Source organism: Trachypithecus francoisi, unplaced genomic scaffold (genome assembly GCF_009764315.1).
Source record: "Trachypithecus francoisi isolate TF-2019V2 unplaced genomic scaffold, Tfra_2.0 Lachesis_group5, whole genome shotgun sequence".
In the NCBI taxonomy this organism is placed as follows: domain Eukaryota; kingdom Metazoa; phylum Chordata; class Mammalia; order Primates; family Cercopithecidae; genus Trachypithecus; species Trachypithecus francoisi.
In genome coordinates this window covers 102,802,862-102,823,436 of record NW_022681470.1, presented here as the reverse complement: position 1 = coordinate 102,823,436, position 20,575 = coordinate 102,802,862, and the positions used below count along the sequence as shown (strand labels likewise).

The 20,575-nt window shown below is 37.3% G+C and overlaps 1 protein-coding gene across 5 annotated transcripts in view; it reads right to left on the bottom strand.

The window, feature by feature from the left end:
• WARS2 (tryptophanyl tRNA synthetase 2, mitochondrial) overlaps positions 1-20,575 on the bottom strand; it is a 123,246-nt gene that overhangs the window by 31,828 nt on the left and 70,843 nt on the right. For 4 of the 5 annotated variants that reach the window (XM_033195737.1, XM_033195740.1, XM_033195739.1 and 1 more), the window contains one exon: positions 15,010-15,267. In XM_033195737.1, coding sequence (XP_033051628.1) covers positions 15,010-15,267 — 258 coding nt within the window. Of the gene's footprint in view, positions 1-15,009; positions 15,268-18,714; positions 18,773-20,575 lie in introns of those variants that run through there. The other variant, XM_033195741.1, reaches the window with a different exon arrangement.

Here is a 20,575-nt window from a genome sequence, read left to right as displayed (position 1 = left end):
TTGGATAAATTCTAACACACATAGCAAGTTTAAACTCTGAGTAAATATAAAAATCAATGGCCTGAAGGCATTGGAGAACATTGAAAACAGGCAGAAACTAGGGGTGTAGTTTACTCTTTCACAAAAAGGATAACACTGAATAAGTGTCCTGTTTTGTGACTTTGTTTGTGGGCAGTCTTCAGTTGGAGACCTAAAAAGCATCTAAATATGATAGAAACCTGCATTCTTACTAGCTTGAAGAATGAGAAGACAAAGTTTGGGTGACCATAATGCCTGGAAAATAAGCAGAGAGATTTCTAAATAAAGAGTCAGAGTGGTATAGCCTTATATTCTATGTATTAACTCTACCCAAATATCTGGCCAATCCCTGAATTCCACATGCATGGGGCCACCTCCAAGCTGTCCAACAATGGCTAAAACAACTGGCAAAATATTTCAATTATTGCTTACTACTAGAAAAACAATTTGGGGTTTGAGCCTGCTAAACAAAACAACAGTTTTTTTTCTTTTTAAAGATATTCTTCTGAGGAATACAAAAGAATTTAGAATCTCTTCAATTTGTCATTTAAGATATTCAAGATACTAGCCAAAATTATTAGCCATATTACAAAATAGGTAATTCATCTTAAGAAAAAAGGCAGTCAATGGAGACCAAACATGAGATGTTCCAGGTGTATTTAATGACCAAAAATTTTGAAGTGATTATTACAACTATGCTTAAAGATACAAATGAAAATATTCCTGAAATGAATAAGCAGAAAATCTCAGCAGATAAATTTTTAAACCAATAATAAAGAGCAAATAAACATACTAGAATAAAAACATATAATATCTGAAATAATATCATTATAAAGTCTTAAACACAGATTGGGAGGACAGAAGAGTCACTGAATGAAAAGACAGATCAGTAGAAATTGACCCACTTAAGGAAGCTGGAGATAGAAGATTGAAAAAATAAAGGAACATAGTCTCATGAAACTACATATTTAGGATCGGGAAGTTGGATGCTACCTTCTTCCTTAGGGAGAAACTAATTCCTCATTGTTATTTTTACAGCATTAAAGTATTCACAGGTTATTGCTCTGTTTGTAAGTACAGAAATGGTAGCAGGGAATCAAAAGAGCAGCAACATGACTGATCTAACAGATTCTATTAGTTAATGGAATCTAGTAGCCAACTGTGTGAGCAGGTTAACAAAACACTTTCACCTGCTCTATGAGACTCTGACTCTGGATCAACAACCTAGGTCTGTATTTACCAGAAAAAACAGTATGTGTTAACAACACTGCTAGGCAACATTGCTTATGATAAAAATAATCCCCAGCTGGTAAAGTACATCTAGGCTTAGAGAACTATAAATACCCGAGAGAAAGTCATAGTTTAGGCTTTCCTGAGTAGAGTGACTCTGGTAACTGGTACATCTCTTTCAGTGACCACAAAGTCTATACATGAAATGTAAAAATAGATATTGGCTCTTGTGGAAAAATGAAGCTTCTTTGGTAAGGGAGATCATACCACCCACTAATGTAGATCTCATCTCCTTGCATTTGAGCTGGAGAAAAAATAGTTCCTAGACCTATGTGTATACCTGGAGACAAGATACCTCCTGGAGCTAGCTGCATACTGCTGCAGGGACTGCTCTAGTAAGGACTCTTGTTTAGAGAAGCTACCTTGCTGGCAAGCTAAGGTTCTTGTTCTATGCCCTTTTAAGTAGACTAGTACCAAACATAACCTATGGTAGTCTCCTGATTCTGAATATTTACTTGAACTTACAAAGATAGCATGGTGGCCACTGGAGATGAGCAATTAAAACAGTGGTTTCCAAAATGAGATTTCTGATTCTCAGAAGCTGTGTGAGACTGTCTCCTGAAGCACAGCAAATTTTTTTTTTTTTTTTAAAGGGCTTTTACTTATATTCATTTTTTAATCCCATCTTTTAAATTTTTGCTTTATAGAAAAGTTGTATGATTGACATGGTTTGGCTGTGTCCCCATATAATCTCAACTTGAATTGTATCTCCCAGAATTCCCATGTGCTGTGGGAGGGACCCAAAGGGAGGTAACTGAATCATGGGGACCGGTGTTTCCCGTGCTATTCTCATGATCGTGAATAAGTCTCACAAGATATGATGGGTTTATCAGGGGTTTCCACTTTTGCTTCCTCCTCATTTTTCTCTTGCCACCTCCATGTAAGAAGTGCCTTCTGCCTCCTGCCATGATTCTGAGGCCTCCCCAGCCATGTGGAACTGTAAGTCCAATTAAACCTCTTTTCTTCCCAGTCTCAGGTATGTCTTTATCAGCATCCTGAGAACAGACTAATACAGTAAATTGGTACCAGTAGAGTGGGGCATTGTTGAAAAGATACCTGAAAATGTGGAAATGACTTTGGAACTGGGTAACAGGCAGAGATTGGAACAGTTTGGAGGGCTCAGAAGAAGACAGGAAGATGAGGGAGAGTTTGAAACTTCCTGGAGACTTGTTGAATGGCTTTGCCCAAAATGCTGATAGTGATATGGACAGTAATGTCCAGACTGAGGTGGTCTCAGATGGAGATGAGGAACTTGCTGGGACCTGGAGCAAAGGTGACTTGTTATGTTTTAGCAAAGAGATTGGCAGCATTTTGCACCTGCCCTAGAGATTTGTGGAACTTTGAACTTGAGAAAGACAATTTAGGATATCTGGCAGAAGAAATTTCTAAGCAACAAAGCATTCAAAAAGTGACTTGGGTACTATTAAAGGCATCCAGTTTTATAAGGGAAGCAGAGCATAAAAGTTTGGAAAATTTGCAGCCTGACTATGTGATAGAAAAGAAAAATGTATTTTCTGGGGAGAAATTCAAGCCCGCTGCAGAAATGTGCATAAGTAGCAAGGAGCCTAATGTTAATCCTCAAGACTGTGGGGAAAATGTCTCCAGGCCGTGTCAGAGACCTTCATGGCAGCCCCTCCCATCACAAGTCCAGAGGCCCAGGAGGAAAAAGTGGTTTTGTGGGCCAGGCTCAGGGTACTGGTGCTGTGTGCAGCCTAGGGACTTGGCACCCTGTGTCCCAGCCATTCCAGCTGTGGCTGAAAGGGGCCAAGATAGAGCTCTGGCAGTGGCTTTAGAGGCTGGAAGCCCAAGCCTTGGCAGCTTCCATGTGTGCTGAGCCTGCAGGTGCACAGAAGTCAAGAACTGAGGTTTGGGAACCTCCACCTAGATTTCAGAAAATGTATGGAAATGCCTTGGATGCCCAGGCAAAAGTTTGCTGCAGGGGCGAGGCCCTTATGGAGAACCTCTGCTAGGGTACTGTGGAAAGGAAATGTGGGGTTGGAGCCCCCACACAGAGTACCTACTGGGGCACTGCCTAGTGGAGCTGTGAGAAGAGGGCCATCATCCTCCAGACCCCAGAATGGTAGATCCACTGACAGCTTGCACTGTGAGCCTGGAAAAGCCACAGACACTCAATGCCAGCCTGTGAAAGCAGCCAGGAGGGAGACTGTACCTTGCAAAGTCACAGGAGTGGAGCTGCTCAAGACCATGGGAACTCACCTCTTGCATCAGTGTGACCTGGGTGTGAGACCTGGAGTCAAAGGAGATCATTTTGGAGCTTTAAGATTTGACCATCCCGCTGGATTTCGGACTTGCATGAGCCCTGTAACCCCTTTGTTTTAGCCAATTTCTCCCATTTGGAATGGCTGTATTTACCCAGGACTTGTACCTCCATTGTATCTAGGAAGTAACTAGCTTGCTTTTGATTTTACAGGCTTATAGGCAGAAGGCACTTGCCTTGTCTCAGATGAGACTTTGGACTGGGGATTTTGGGTCAATGCTGAAATGAGTTAAGACTTTGGGGGACTGTTGGGAAGGCATGATTGGTTTTGAAATGTGAGGACATGAGATTTGGAGGGGCCAGGGTCAGAATGATATGGTTTGGCTATGTCCCCACATAATCTCAACTTGAATTGTATCTCCCAGAATTCCCACATGTTGTGGGAGGGACCCAGGGGGAGGTAATTGAATCGTGAGGGCCAGTCTTTCCCATGCTATTGATAGTGAATAAGTCTCACGAGATCTGATAGGTTTATCAGGGGTTTCTACTTTTGCTTCTTCCTCATTTTTCTCTTGCCCTTGGCGTGTAAGAAGTGCCTTTAACCTCCCGCCATGATTCTGAGGCCTCCCCATGTAAAACTGTAAGTTCAATTAAAACTCTTTTTCTTCCCAGTCTCAGGTATGTCTTTATCAGCAGCATGAAAACAGACTAATACAATGATGTACAGTATATACCTATCTTAAGGGAAAGTCTCAAAATTTTTTTACTGATAGTCATAAACAATAAAAAGTTTGAAATTCACTGAATCAGAAAATAGAAAGTATTTTCAAGCACAAATAGAACATTTGTAAAAATTCACCATTTGCTAAATTCAAGCTTTAAAAATACAAGAGATCTGAAAGCATTGAGACTATATTCTTTGACTAATATGTAATGAAATTAGAAATCAATTTTTTAAAAAAGTTAAGTTAAAAAAAAGAGCCCTGTACTTGGAAATTTAAACATATACTTCTAAATAAATGATAGATCAAATAAGAAATAATGGTGAAAATTGGAAATTATTCAGAACTGATTTATAGTGAAAATACTATAACATATCACAACTTTGTCGACGCTGATAAAACAGAACTTAGAAGGAAATTTATACTGCACTATTAAATGTTTATATTAAAAAGAAGAATGGCTGAAAATTAATGAGGTCCACTCAAGAAGCTAGTAAAAGCACAACCACATAATTTCAAACAAAATAAAATGGAGGAGGGGATGAAACTAATGAAATAAAAAACAAAGGAGGCGGGCGGATCACTTGAGGTCAGGAGTTCGAGATTAGCCTGGCCAACACGGCGAAACTCCATCTCTACTAAATAAGAATACAAAAATTAGCCGGCATGGTGGTGGGTGCCAGTAATCCCAGCTACTTGGGAGGCTGAGGCACAAGAATAGCTTGAACCCAGAAAGCGGAGGTTGCAGTGAGCTGAGATCATGCCACTGCACTCCAGCTTGGGTAACAGTGTGAGACTCTGTCTCAAAAAAAAAAAAAAAAAAAAAGGAAATAAATAAAAAACAAAGATAGAATAAGAGCCTCACAAAATCAAAAGTATATCCTCTAAATGATTAACAGAGTAGTCTAACAAAATTAATCAAGAGGAAACAAAGGAACAAAGGTATTTCAAGGAAAACAACCCACAGAAGGTATTGGTTATAAACATTTCAGCTTTCCAGCATAAATTACAACTTTAGAAAACATATATCCATCATTATGCATTAGACAGCTTCCAATATGTCAAGACATTCCTGATGAGAGCCGTGGTATTAACCAATGTGATTTTTAATAATATTGTAAATAAAATGTGACAGAATTTGTAAGATCTACATAGCTCAGTCTTAAATGTGAAAAGCAAAACTTACCACATTCCAGAGATAATATAAAAGAACAGCTTTACCACACTTCCTTGCCGAGGAAAGTTCCTATTGGTGGTAATGTAAGTTAGAATACCATTTTGGAGAACAAGCGGGCATCATCCACTGAGGCTGATGATGTATATATCATATATCCTCCTGAATATACTCTTAGGCATATATTAATACAACTAAATTCTTTCACATGTGCACAAAAGGCAGACAAAAGTATGCCCTCTGTAGTACTGTTTGCAGTAACAAAAAGCTGGAAAGAAAATCCAAATATCCTTTGTCAGGAAAATGGATAAACTGTGAAAGAAGCAGACAATGGAATACTATACAGCAGTCAAACTAAATAAATTCCAAGCATGTAACATTGTACACAAAAAATAGATGCAAGAGGATATGGGCAGCATGATGCCATTCACATACTTTTAAAACATGCAAAACAAATAATATGGATTGTTAATGGCTATATTATATGCAACAAATAGAAACACATTTGTGGGAATCATGAGTATCAAATCAATATAATAGTGGTTACCTCTGGGAAGGCACAGAGGAAAACGGCATTAGAGCTAAGCAGAAAAGTTTCTATTATACTTGTAATGTTTAATGTGTAAAAAACAAAAACCACACGAAGCAAGTATGCCAAAAGATAAGCAATTCAAAAGGCAGCCATTCATCTTCATACTTTTATGAATGTTTGAAATATTTCTTAAAAAGTCCTCAAAAAACCTTAGACAACAAACTCTTCTGAAAATACTTTATTATTGAAGATAAAAAGAGGCATGTCATTAACTTTATCTCCATCTTCTAATCCCACTCTACCCTTATATAAATCCTTCTCAGTATCAAGGAGCCTAGGGTGGGAGCATTGTGTATAGTGGAGGAGGGTGATAGAAAGTTAACATTTGCTAGACAAAATATATTATCTTATTTAAATTGCCATTATAGACATTAAAAATGGGGTTCAGAGAGCTTGGGCCACTTGCCCATAGTCTCACAACCAAAAAGAAGTGACAGTAAGATTCAAGCCGAATATATCTGGCTTCAAAGCCTGTATGTTTTTTTTTTTTTTTCACTACTGTTTTGACAGCAAGAAAATAACTCTTCTTGAAGGTATAATTAACCTATCACCTGTTCCTATGTCCAGCATAGAAGTAACACAAGTACTGCAACTTGTTCATCATGTCACAGAGGAGTATAGATCCAGGCAAGGAAGTAGTATTATTGGAAACTGTGGAGAAGGAAATACATGCAGAGTCTGATTATATAATAGTTTTCCAAACTTATTATTTATACCATGGGCCATTTAGATTCTTATCTCCCCCTAGGAACTTTGGAGGTGATGCCAATTTTACAAATATATTCTCCAAGTCTACTAATCTATGCAGACATTTGCTCCCTTTCCACTGTGAGCTGAAAGAGCACCTGATGTTGGCAGCAAACAACTTTGAGAGTTTAACAAATATAAATACACTCAAATATGTTTCCTAAATTACCAGAATAAAGGGAAGCACTAGACTCTCTGTCCAGTTTAAGGCCTTGGTTTTAAACCTCTAAGACAAGGGACAATTGGTGAGGTATAACTTTTATTTATGTACAGTAAGCCAAGATTTATGTAGTCAGTTACTTTGGCCATCATTCAGAAACCAATTCCTCTATCATCTTTCTTCTTTTATCATTATTGATTTTTGTTTCCTGGGAAACAACATAACTCTAATTAGAGAATGAGCCCACATTCCAGAGATGCAAATCCCCCTCTCCTCCCTCACTTTTCCTTCATCTCTTTGGACCCTCATAACACAATTATCTGGTGGCCCCAACTGTCCTTTTCTCCTTGCCTTGGCAGAAATCCAGTGCCTAGAGCTAGGTCCTCCACTTTTTATCTTTCATCTGCAGAGTAACTGTGAAAGATGTAGAGGCCTGTACCCCAGACAGCTGTAGGACTCAGATTGGATCTGCACTCAGGCCTGCTGGTTTGCTAGAAATAAAAGACCATTGACTCTGGCATGGGGATGGAAACCTCTGCCAAACACACACATAGGCATGATCCCCTTCCCACGACGTGTCTCTCTCTCTCACTCTCTGTCACACACACACACACACACACACACACACCTTTGAGCGGAGAGGGTCTATAAAATTCCGCACATATGGTGAACATATTTTAGGGGAAGCACATGACTAGAGGCCAGTGGGAGAGAAAGAAAAAGAAAATAATGAGAAAAATCTTCAGTAAGTCTGAATTGTTCCAGTCAGACTGCTGAGAAAGAATGCAAAGGACTGGAGATGAAAATTACTGGTAAAAGTCAACATTGTAACATAGCTAAATCCTTTCCCTATTTCAAGCCATTATTAGAACTTTTTCTGATGTTCAACAATAGCACACAGAAAAATAGCCTTTATAATTTAGCTGTAAGTAATTGGCTTAACACAATGAATATAGCTGAAGAAAGCACATCATAAAATTTTTCTCTAACTCATAATTTCAAAAATTCTTAATTTTACTTGTAAATAATTGTGTGATGGGGTGGTGGGTATAACTAATGTAACTGGAATTGGCTCTCAAAACATTAAATAAAATTGTTTTCTAAATTCTTATCCTTTCTGTTACATATTTAATGATCAGTTAAATGCTTAAGTACACTATAAACCTACCAGTATAAAGGACTAGCAAAAAGCCTTTTAAAAATGTAGATAAATAATATCTAATTTATCTGTTTTGTAAGTTAAGGACTGATTTATCAAATCTTCTCAAAATTAAACCAGAAGAAAGTATTTTGGCTTCAGCTTTAAAGGGTCATTGGTAGAAGTTAATCAGGTCATCCAAACACAAAATAAACTGATAATAAAAGGTCTGCAAAACTTAGTGGTGTAGTAGAAGAAACACTGGTCTAGTGTACTCTGGGGCTTCATTTTTTAAGGGATTTCTAGCTAAGCTGGGTTTAGATTTTTACCTGAGGGCAGGAGAGAGATGCTGATGTATTTTTAGTAGAAAGGTGACTATGGCTGCCTTGTGGGGAATGAACTGCCAAACCATAAGGCTAGGGCAGGAGTGAAAGGGTAATTTAATTGTTCAGGTAAGAAATAATGAGATCCTTGAGGTCAGCTCCAACTCCCCACTTCCCCTCTACCAGCATCTCCAGAGGCACAGACATGAGGACTGGAGGAGGGTGCGTAGGCAGGGGCAGAACAAGATTCCCGCCGCATGAGTACATCTTCCATAAGTGGTGCTTTAGGGGAAAACTGTAAAAGCCCTGGCTTTGCCACCTACAAGCTGGGTGACCTTAGGCAGCTAATGAGAAAGTTCTATATGCTGAGTATTTACTAAGTACCAGATACTGCTCAAAGATCATTTTAAGTACATTTGTAATTTACTTAATCTCTTCATGCCTTAATTTATTCATTAGTGAAAGATAACAGTAATATCTAATTCCTGTGACTGTTTTGATGATTAAGAGAGAAGTCATATACATGAAATGGCTTGGTAAACTAACACATTGTGGTTTTCTTTTTTGAGACAAGTTCTTGCTCTGTCACCCAGGCTGGAGGGCAGTGGCGTGATCGCTGCTCACTTCCACCTCTGCTTCCTGGGTTCATGCAATTCTCCTGCCTCAGCCTCCCTCCCGAATAGCTGGGACCACAGGCATGCAATGCCACGCCTGGCTAATTTTTGTATTTTTTGTAGACACATGGTTTCTCCTTGTTACACCTAGGCTGATCTGGAGCTCCTGACCTCAAGTGATCTACCTGCCTCAGCCTCCCAAAGTGCTAGTATTACAGGTGTGAGCCACCATGCCCAGCCAGCCTTACACATTTAAAAATAGTTTTCTGGCCAGGCACAGTGGCTCACACCTGTACTCCCAGCACTTTGGGAGGCTGTGACAAGAGGACTGCTTGAGGAGCCCAGGAGTTTGGGGCTGCAGTGAGCTATCACTCCACCACTACACTCCAACCTGGGTGACAGAGTGAGACCCTGTCATAAATAAATAGTCTCCTAATAAGCATGTTTTTCTAAAATAGATCTGAAAATATGATTATCTTCTTTTCAGCATCCCCTCTATTGGAGACTACACAGATTGATCACCTCACACTTGTTAGAATGACTATTATTAAAAAGATAACAAGCCAGGTGTGGTGGCTCATGCCTGTAATCCCAGTGCTTTGGGAGACTAAGGTGGGCAGATCACTTGAGGTCAGGGATTCGAGACCAGCCTGGCCAACATGGTGAAACCCTGTCTCTAGTAAAAATACAAAAATTAGCCGAGCTTGGTGGCAGGCGCCTGTAATCCCAACTATTTGGGAGGCTGAGTCAGGAGAACTGCTTGAACCCAGGAGGCAGAGGTTGCAGTGGGCCGAGATCGTGCCACTGACAAAACAAGATTCTGTCTCAAAAAAACAAACAAACAAAAAACAAGATGACAAGTGTTGGCAAACATGTGGCGAAAAGGGAACCCATGCACACTGTTGGTGAGAAAGTTAGTACAGCCATTATGGAAAACAGTATGGTGGTTCCTCAAAAAAATTAAAAACAGAACTACCATATAAATCAGCAATCCCTCTAATGGGTATATATACAAAGGAAAGAAAATCAGTATGTCAAAGAGACATCTGTACTCTCATGTTTATTGCAGCACTATTCATAATAGCCAAAATATGGAATCAACCTAAGTGTCCATCAACAGATGAACCAAAAAAGAAAATACAGTATATACACACAATGGAATACTATTCAGCCTTAAAAAAGGAAATCCTGTCAGTTATGACAACATGGATGAACCCAGAGGGCATTTTGTTAAGTGAAATAAGCCAGGCACAGAAAGACAAACACTGCATAAGCTCACTTATATGTGAAATCTAAAAAAATCAAGCTCATAGAAGCAGAGTAGAATGGGGCAAGAGGAAATGGGAAGATGTTGGTCAAAGGACACAAACTTTCAGTTAGACAAGAGGAATAAGTTCAAGAGATCTCTGGTACAACATGGTGACCATAGTTAATAATAATGTATCGTATATCTGAAAATCACTTAAAGATAGGTATGTGAGGTAATAGATATGTTATATAGCTTGATTTAGTCATTTGGCAATGTATACACCTTTCAAAGCATCATGTTGTACACCATAAATATATGCAATTTTTATTTGTAAATTTAAAATAAAGAAAAAAGAAAAAATTCTTCCTAGCATTGCCTGTTAAAAAAGAAGAAAATGAAAAAGAAAAAAAGACAGTTATTGATTATTGATTTTTGTATTACAAAACCTAAGTCATTACCATGATGATTTTTCACCTACTAGAACTCTGTAAATAATGGGGTCATGTGGCTAAGATAATAACTGTTTCCAGAAGACTAGTTTATTCACTTATACTTCTACCTGAAAATGGTTCTAAGAAGCAAAAGCCAATACATGCCTTCATGGCTGCAAGATAAGGCATGAGGAGGGCCTTTCCATCAGCATCCATGAACAAACTGAAGCATTATGGCCATTCTAATGGAGCTGATGTCTAATGTTCATTTCTAGGTAATCCATGGGCAGTAGATAAGCACAGCTTCTACTCAAATTAATGAAAATGGTGATGAGCAACTATGTGGGACAGTAGTTTATAGTCACTAACCATCAGCTAACACAGATTAGTGTAAAGAGAAAGCAACTAAAAAACTAAGATTTTTAAGTTCAAAAGAATTAACTTTATAGAAAACAAAAGAAAACTTGATCAATACATCAAAGGTGAGAAAAAAAGTAGAAGCATAAAAAATCAAAGTTTTAATTATTTTTAAGCACAGGACTAACTTTACAGGAAATAAAGTTTGATGAACAAATTAAAAGGCATAAAGAAAAGAGACTTAAGATCCATAATCAAATGTAATATGTGAACCTTGGTAGATCTTCACTCAAACAAGCCTACTATAAAATACATTTTTGGGAGAGTCAGGGTAATATGGGTTTTAGATGATAATATGGAATGATCATTGTTAGGTGTCATTACAGTATTATGGTTATGTAAGAAAATTTCCTGAATTTATAGTGGCAGGCTAAAATATTTAGGAATTGGAATGCCATGATGTGCAGTATCTGCTTTGAAATACTTCAACAAAGAAAATAACATTGAGTAGGCACAGTGGCTCATTCCTATAATCCCAACACTTTGGAAGGCCAAGTTGGGAGGATCACTTGAGCCCAGGAGTTTGATAGCAGCCTGGGCAACGCTGTGAGACCCATCTCTCAAAAAAAAAAAAAAAAAAAAAAGCCAGGTGTGATGGAATACACCTGAAGTCCCAGCTATTACTCAGAAGGCTAATGTAGGAGGATGCTGAGCCCAGGAGTTTGAAGCTGCAGTGAGCTATGATCACACCACTGCACTCCAGGCTGGGCAAAAGAGCAAGACCCTATCTCTGTTTCAAAAAAGAAAAAAAAAAAAAAGAAAAGTAACATCAGTAAGATAAATAACAAAATGTTAACAAGTGATGGGGTACAGTATACTATTCTCTCTATTGCTATAAATTTTTAAAAACATTTTTAAATTAAATTACATTTTTTTAAAAAGGGGGAAAGAAAGCCTGATAAAATATCCCATCCATCCATCCATCCATCCATTCATTCATAGAGTTGTAATAAGGTTGGTTGCCTGAGTCAAAGAATGAAATGGCTAAGAACCAAGTTTATCTTAGGTTACAAAGACACCTGAGGAAATTTTTCACATTGCCTTTGTGAGACAAATTGTATAATGTAGGCAAGATGAGTGCCTCCCTTAAATTTTGCTGGCAAACTATCAAAATTCTCCACAATGGAGCTGAAGTGAGGGATGGCAAAGAGGTGAATTATTAAACAGCTTTACAACTGCATTAAAGCTATGAGGAGAAGACAGGCACACACCAGTCAACTCTGCCCCTTCCACTCTCTGACTTAGACCCAATGAGCTCATTAGGTTCCATGTTAAGAGAAGGTGAATTTTGTCCCTCCTTTATGGGGAAGTCTTTACAAAGTCTCCCATATAGTGGGTTACTTTTTCAATTGCTATTTTGAACAACAAAGTACCACATGGAAGAAAATATCTCAATTATTGCAAATTTTAGATGCTTATGAAGGTCACTGCTAAAATCTTTTACAAAGTAGAAAAAAATTATAATATGGTAATCATTCCTGAGAGATTGAGTTCAAAGTGCAAGTATAGGATGTAGTTGTAAATAAGTCTTTAATATTAAAGATCATTTTAAAAAGCAATCTGGCAAGTGGTTACTTTGTGGAGATTAGACATTCATCCACAAGAAGTATGGAAATAGGTACTTGTGGCTGGGAATATGATTTTTAGAAATAGTATCTGATAAGGATCAAAAGCCAGCTTGTATTAAAAACAGTTTAGATGAAGTGAAGATGATGTGCTTTGCAAAATGCATTAGGTGACTCAAAAAGTGGCTCTAATGATGAACAGCTCTCCAACTCTGGCAATGGATATGAAGCTTGAGGCACGTTCTTTTCAGAAAGAAGGTGAGAGTGCTTTTGAGACAGGATGACCAAGAAGGCGAGAGACCTTGGGACAGCTAGTTTGTAGAAGGAAAGACCTATACGGTAAGGACCTACAGAGTAAGATACAAATGGTACATAATAAATGTCTTTCCAAGTATTTGAAGAGCAGTTGTGTGGAAGCAGAGTTGATTTATTGTGTTTTTTACAGAGCAGAAATTAAATGAACGAATGGAAATTATATGGAGGTAGATATTCAGTCAATAAAAGCAAGTATTTTAGAGTAACTGGATTTGTCCAACACTGAATTTGAAAAGTCATGTGCAAGTAAAGCCTTCCTGACCAACTATATAAGGAATGAAGTTGAGGTAAATTGCCTTTATGGTCCCTTTAATGATCAGATTCTATTATTTTATCAAATTATCTCCAAGCTGGCAACAAAGTTGATAACTGCATTTATGTTTTAAACATAGAGTTGGCCCCCTGAATTTGTGTGTTCTGCATCCATGGACTCAACCAAACAGCAGATTGAAAATATTAGGAAAAAACAACAAATAAAAAATAACAGCACCACTATATATACAATATGGAATACTATACAGTCATAACAAGGAATGAAATCATATCTTTTGCAGCAACATGGAGGACAACATGAAATAAAGGCCATTACCCTAAGTGAAATCATTCAGAAACAGAAAAACAAATACTGCATGTTCTCACTTATAAGTGGGAACTAAACAATAGGTACACATGGACATACAGAGAGACTCCAAAAGTAGGGAAGAGGATGTTGGTTGAAAAATCACCTATTGAGTACAATGTTCACTATTCGGGTGACAGGGACACTAAAAGCTCAGACATCACCACTACACAACATATCCATGTGACAAAACTGCACATACACCCTTCTAATCTCTAAAAACTTAAAAGATTAATATATATATATGAAGTTAGTGTGTATTTAGGCATCAAAAAATAACAATACCACAATAGAAAAGTAATACAAATTAAAAAACAATACAGTATAACAACTATTTGCATAGCATTTATATTGTATTAGGTTATTACAAGTAATGTAGAGATGGTTTAAAGTATACGAGAGAGTATGTGTAGGTTATATGCAAACATGATTCCATTGTATATAAGGAACTTGAGTATCTGCAGATTTTGGTAGCTTTGGTGGTCCTGGAACCAACACTCTTTGGATGCCAAGGGATCATTATACTCTTTTCATTTATCACATATTTTTTAACAGTCTGCTCTGTAAGAATCGTTACATTAAGTTTTATGTATAACAAAACATATATAAAAATAATGATAGAAATGTACAAAGAAGGTTACATATATGCATGCATGTTAACATATACCATAGCATGTATAACATACCATTCCTTGGCTGAGCTTTGTCCTAAGGTTAAAGCAGATACATAATGAAGGCAAGATCTAGTTAGAATTTTTATCTTTTTCTAGGGTGTATCTTGATTGCCTTGTCTCTAGACCAGACTACCTGCCTGTCCAAGAATAAACTGATTCATCCATAGCGAAGATATGTGTCAAATATTTTGGCTTTACTATGAAGGCTTTCTTGGCTTAGACACAAGACACTGAAACTTTGTCTTCCAATTTCCCAACTTGTGCTATCAAATCTTCTCAAAAACTATTATACAAAGAATGAACAGTGGGAATTATCCAACAGACCTTCCAAATACAACATCTAAAGCAACATTGGAATTACATAAAACTATTGGTCACTAATTTCTATCCCTGATCACAAGGAGATTAGTCGACAACACAAAGAAATCAGTTTGAAAGCAACCCAGCATAGCAAAACAACACCAGGGCTAAAAGTACTCATGAAACACGACTCTTTGGTATATGAAGCATCATAAACTTACCAAATACAGTAGAGGAAAAGCTGAAAAATACTCTTACAATATAATGATAGTTAATGATATAAACACAAGGAAAACATTAAGCTGAAAAAAATCACATTTGAAAAAAGTCACCTTCAAACACTTTTTAAAAATCACAAGCAGGGGCTGTGTGAACCATTCAAAATTTTTTCCTCAAATAATCTGCAAATAAAAGTTTTCTCAGTTCTAATCTGAGAAGCTGACCTGAGATTGTTGGAAAAGGATGCTTTTTTCCGGGTTTATGCCGCAGGCAAGAAGAACAGCAGTCATGTCCAGGATGCTCTGCCGAAGGACAGCTGGGTCTTGGGGCACAGTAATGGAGTGTAGGTCAACAATGCTGTATAATACAGAGTCATATTCATCCTGTAACCTCACCCAGTTCTCAATGGCTCCCAGGTAATTGCCCAGGTGGAGGATTCCTGTAGGTTGAATGCCAGAAAATATTCGCTTCTTGCTGTCTTTCTGGAACAAAGGAAAACAAACATATTTGCTTTTGAGACAGAATCCCATGAATCCTATGCCCATGTTATCATAGCTATGGGAGCTAGTTATATTTTTGTAAACTACAATCTGACAGTCATCATCATCCCTTTATTTTGGGCCTACTCTGTAAGTCACTATGCTAGGTGCTACTAGGGACAAAAAACAAAAAACAAAAAACAAAAACGATATTAAAAATGTTTTTGCACTCAAACATGTACAAATGTAAAGACACATAAGAAAAGATCTGCAGCCAGGCGTGGTGGCTCATGCCCGTAATCCCAACACTTTGCGAGGCCAAGGAGGGTGGATCACTTGAGGTCAGGAATTTGGAACCAGCCTGGCCAACATGGTGAAACCCCGCCTCTACTAAAAATACAAAAATTACCTGGGTGTGGTGGTGCGCCTATAATCCCAGCTACTTGGGAGGCTGAGGTGGGAGAATTTTGAACCTGGGAGGTGGAGGCTGCAGTGAACCAAGATCATGCCATAGCACTTTAGCCTAGGCAACAGAGCAAGACCCTGTCTCAAAAAAAAAAAAAGGAAAGAAAGAAAAAAAAGGAAAAGATCCACATCCCCAAGAGAATGTGATCTAATAGGAGATAGACGATATTGTTTATGAAAAGACAAGTAAAGGTATAACATAGTAACATGATCATGACCAGTTTGGAATGATACAGAATAGGGTTCAGAGTGGAATTCCCAAGAGGAAAAGGTAACTGAGGTTTGGTGGTCAATGAGGAGGGATTCAGACATAGAATCAAATTTCACTGGAGATTAAAGGGGCCTCAAGAGTTTTTCATGTGATTTAATTGATTTTGTAGCTAAGGAAATGAAGGCCTTAGCATTAGCGCTAAAGGCTACTGCTATTGCCTTAAGATTTTTGTTTATATTGTTGATATTATAATTTAGTGTATGAGATCTTGGGCTAGAAATTAGAAAACATATATTCTATTTCTAATATTACTTCTTAATAAGGTTATTTAAAGTTTCTATGCATTGGTTTCCTTTTACTTTTAATAAAATCATATTTAGGTTTTCAATTCTTCAAAAGGAAATGTTAATTCTATATGATTATTTAAATTATAAAAAACATTTGCACCCTGGTCATATTTTCCCTTTGGTTTGTACTTCCTAATGTTGAAGTTATAATACGAAAATGAAAAGAAAAAAATGCAATACAAAGTAAAAAGAATTGCTATTTTCTCCCTGAATTATTTTGTAATACATTCCATCATGAAAAACCAAAAATGAGTATGTATCAGTAATATGCTGTAACTAAAAGACCCTAAGAAAATAAAATGCATCATTATCATTTTTAACCACCACCAAAACAACAAAAGCAGCAATAATTTACTGAGCAACTACTATGTTGCAAGCATTTATGCCCAGTGTTTTACATATATTAATGCATTTAATCCTTATAATACCTAATATGGTAGGCATATTATTACCTCCAGTTTATAGATGAGAGACATGAGGCTCACAGATTTCACTAGCTTGCCCATGGTCACACAGCTAGTAAGTGGTGGAGTTGAAGTTTCAAGCCATATATCACTGACTTCAAAGCCCATATATGTTCTCTCTACTAGCTACTATGCTTTGCTTAGCTACCATCTATTAAGATGTTATCATATTCGTTGTATTAATTTTGCAATTTTTCAGTCAGTTTAAAAATTTGCAAAATAAAAAATTACGGGGACAAAAAAGACCATTATTATACAGGTATCTTAGTGAGCCAAGATTCTCTAGTGTATATATCTAGGAGCAGAATTGCTGAGTCATAAGGTATATATACGTATCTTCAACTGTAGTACTTCAATGTGGTGAACTATTCCTAAGTATGTAACATTATGCACTTTCTACCAAGTTCCTGTTGTTCCATATCCTCATCAACACTTGGTATTAGCAATCTTTTTATTTTTAGCTAATCCGATGGAAATGAGGTAGAATCTCATTATGGTTTACTTCTCTTTGATTATTAAAGAAGTTGGGGACTCTTTTTATGATTACTAGCTATTTTTACCTCCTCTTCTATGAAAAGCCTATTTAAATTATTTTGCCTGTTTTTCTCAGATTGGATTGTCTTTTATTGATTTAAGAATCTGTACATATTCTAGATGCTAATATTCTTCAATTACATGTAAAGCAAATATTGTCTTACTGTATGGCTGTCTTCTCTTTATCTTATCTTTTGATAAAGATAAGTACTTAATTTTATAAATCAAATATATAACTTCTGATAATAGATTATCATATCATAGAAGAAATCTTTCAATACCCTGCAGTTATGAAGGTGCACGCGTGTGTGTGTGTGTGTGTGTGTGTGTGTGGTGTGTGCATATGTGGCTATATACATATAGCTAGACACACACACATGCATATATACAATGTGTGTGTGTGTGTATGTGTGCGCTTTAAAGTTTTATCTTTACTCTTCACATTTAGGTTTGTATCCATCTGGAGTTTTTTGCATATGGTGTGAGGTAAGCATCTAATTTCTTCTTTTTTTCCTGTATGAATATCTGATTATTCTAGCACCATTTATTGAAAAGACTGTCTCTTCCCATTGCTTTGAAATGCCATTGCCATCATAAATCAAGGATCCCTGTAAGAAGAATCTGGTAAGGGTCTGGTCTTTCAATTCTGACTCATTAGTCTATCTGTCTGTAACTGTTTCAGTATCACATTGCTTTTTAAAAATACATCTTGGGACCTACTAAAGCAAGGCTTTCCACATGCTTTTTCTTCAGGAGTATTTTATTCATCCTTGGCCCTTTATATGTATCAATATATTTTAGAATCATCTTGTCAAGTCCCAAGAGGAAAAAAATAAAAAACCCTGTTCATTGTTTTCTTCTTCTTTTCAGATCAGATTAGAAGCTGCAAGTGTTGGTTGACGTTGCTGACTGGGATCACATTGCATCTAAAGATTGTTTCGGGGAGAACTGACATCTTTATAATATTGAGTCCTCCAATCCAGGAAGCCACAAGCCATGTGAAGTCTTTTTTATACCTAATGCTAGCTTCTGAGAGCTAATCTACTTTTGATATGTGAGTGCCAAGGCTACTTAAATTTGGCACTACCTTTTCCCCAAGTATTCCAAATCCTACAAATAGAGTCTATTTTCCTCTCAACTCCTAAGATGGCAGCCCTAAAACAGAATGCTACATCATAGTTCCATGGTCCAGAATTGTGCTTGATCCAAGAACTCAAGAGGAGACCCAAATGATTTCTGGCTTTGAGGATATGAAAAATATCCTTCAGGTAATTGAGAACAAATATAATCTTACACTCAAAATCACAAACACACACATAAAAGGCTTTCAAGTGATGAAATCCCCAGATCATAATCTAGAAACAGTATTTTAAAAATAATTCCTACTTGAGAATTGAGACAGAGAGAGAAGTTAGCATAGAATGAGTACCTATTATTGAGGCTTCCTCCAGGACCTAGGGACCTTAACCAGCTCTGGATTCCTGATATGGGAATAAGGAAAGGAATTTTCAGTGCAGTATGAAATGATTAATGGGCTTTAGGGACTGATTGATGAAGGGAGAAAGCAAAGCAGAAAAACAAACTCTGAAGTTAATAAATGGAAAGGAAAAAAATACCATCCTGAAACACTTGACCTAGGAAGATAAGGGACTGTTTATGGTAATGTAAAGGGTTATAAAGACTAAGAATTTTAAGCTGCAAAAAACAGGAATATTTTCACATATATTTCTCCATCTTCAAACTCAGAAATTATTCCCCAGGAGAAATGGAGAAAACAAATCTTTGAGAAAACTAGAAGAGAAAAGCACCAGAGAAGAGACTGTGGGAAAAAAGTATTGTGACCAGTGGGAATGGGCTAGAAATGGTCTAATACATCTTTTTCATTCTCTAGTTCCCTCTATACATTTGCGCAGAGGGAATGATATTATCAAGCAACGAGACCAACAAGAAGTGTTTTGTTCAATTTTCAAGGCACTATTAAAAAAATACAGCCTCTAAATGGGAACTGGATACCTGGTCTTAAAAATATACAGAGTGTCCTGCTATTCTGCAGTGAGTTTATGTTCCCGTCTGTTCCCTCTGCAAGAGTCAGCAGGCGGCCTGACGGCATGGCAGGGGAGACATACCGGGTACCATGAAATCATGGGGTTGGAATGTGGAGTTTGGGTGGTGGGAGGATGGAGGTTCTGTGTTCAAAAGCACTAGAGTTAGAAAAGAATGAAAACGAAAGGAGCTTGGGCTTCCCATGGGTTTGGACAGGAGACGAACCACAAAGAAAACAGCTTCTACCCTAGCCCACAGGCATTCATTCAAGGGGAAGCCTGGAGCATCAACCTACGATTCCATCACAGCAAGCAGAGGATTAAAAAAGAAGCACATTAGAAAGTAGGTCTTCATTTCATTTCAGGCATATTTCCTTGGTAAATGCCACTTCCAGCCTATACATTTATTGACTCATTTTTATAACAGAACCAGCAGTACCATATCCCTGGGGAGCTTCAGCTCTGGGATTTGATATATACCTGAAGAGACAGTGGGTATTCAAATAAAAAGCAGAGCATACTTATCATTTTGACAGACATAGCTGAAACTATTCCTGTTGTAAGGTACTGAGCACATCCAAAATGTGTAATTTCCTTAATTTTCTTACTGTACTCAAAAGCAACTGAAAAATCCCAAGTTATTAATTATGGCAAAAGAATTTTTGTGATTAGGAGAGCTTCTGTCTTTAATTTCAATTGAATAAGATACATCTAAAGAAGGCTACCTACTAGCTTTGAAACACTTTCAGCTTCGGTACAGTGGTGAGAAGACTTCAACGAAAGATTTCAAGACTCTTCTTACAAAGTCCTGCTTGTATCCAGCTGTAACACCAATTGTTCATTGATCACACTTGTTTTAACTACGGTCAAAGGTAAACCACAAACTTGGCTCAACAGCCACACTATGTCTTATTGGTTACATAAATGGCATTTTATCACAGATTATAATAAAAAAGTATTCAATAACATTACCCAGCTAATTGGGATGAAAATCTCTTTCTATAAGTCTATTTATTCTTCTAATTGTATATAAATTTAGAAATTCTGTTTAACGCTCTCACTCCTTAGCTCTGTTAGTGTTTCTCGATTCTATCATTTACATTGCCCTACTATTTCAATCCTAAGTTCCTGAAATTATCTTCAACATTTTCTTGAAAATGCCTCTACTGTCAATTAAGGATTGAAGAGCTGAAACAGAGAAGACCAGGCGTGACACTGGCTGGGAGGAGCCGGGTGCTCCTCTGAAGG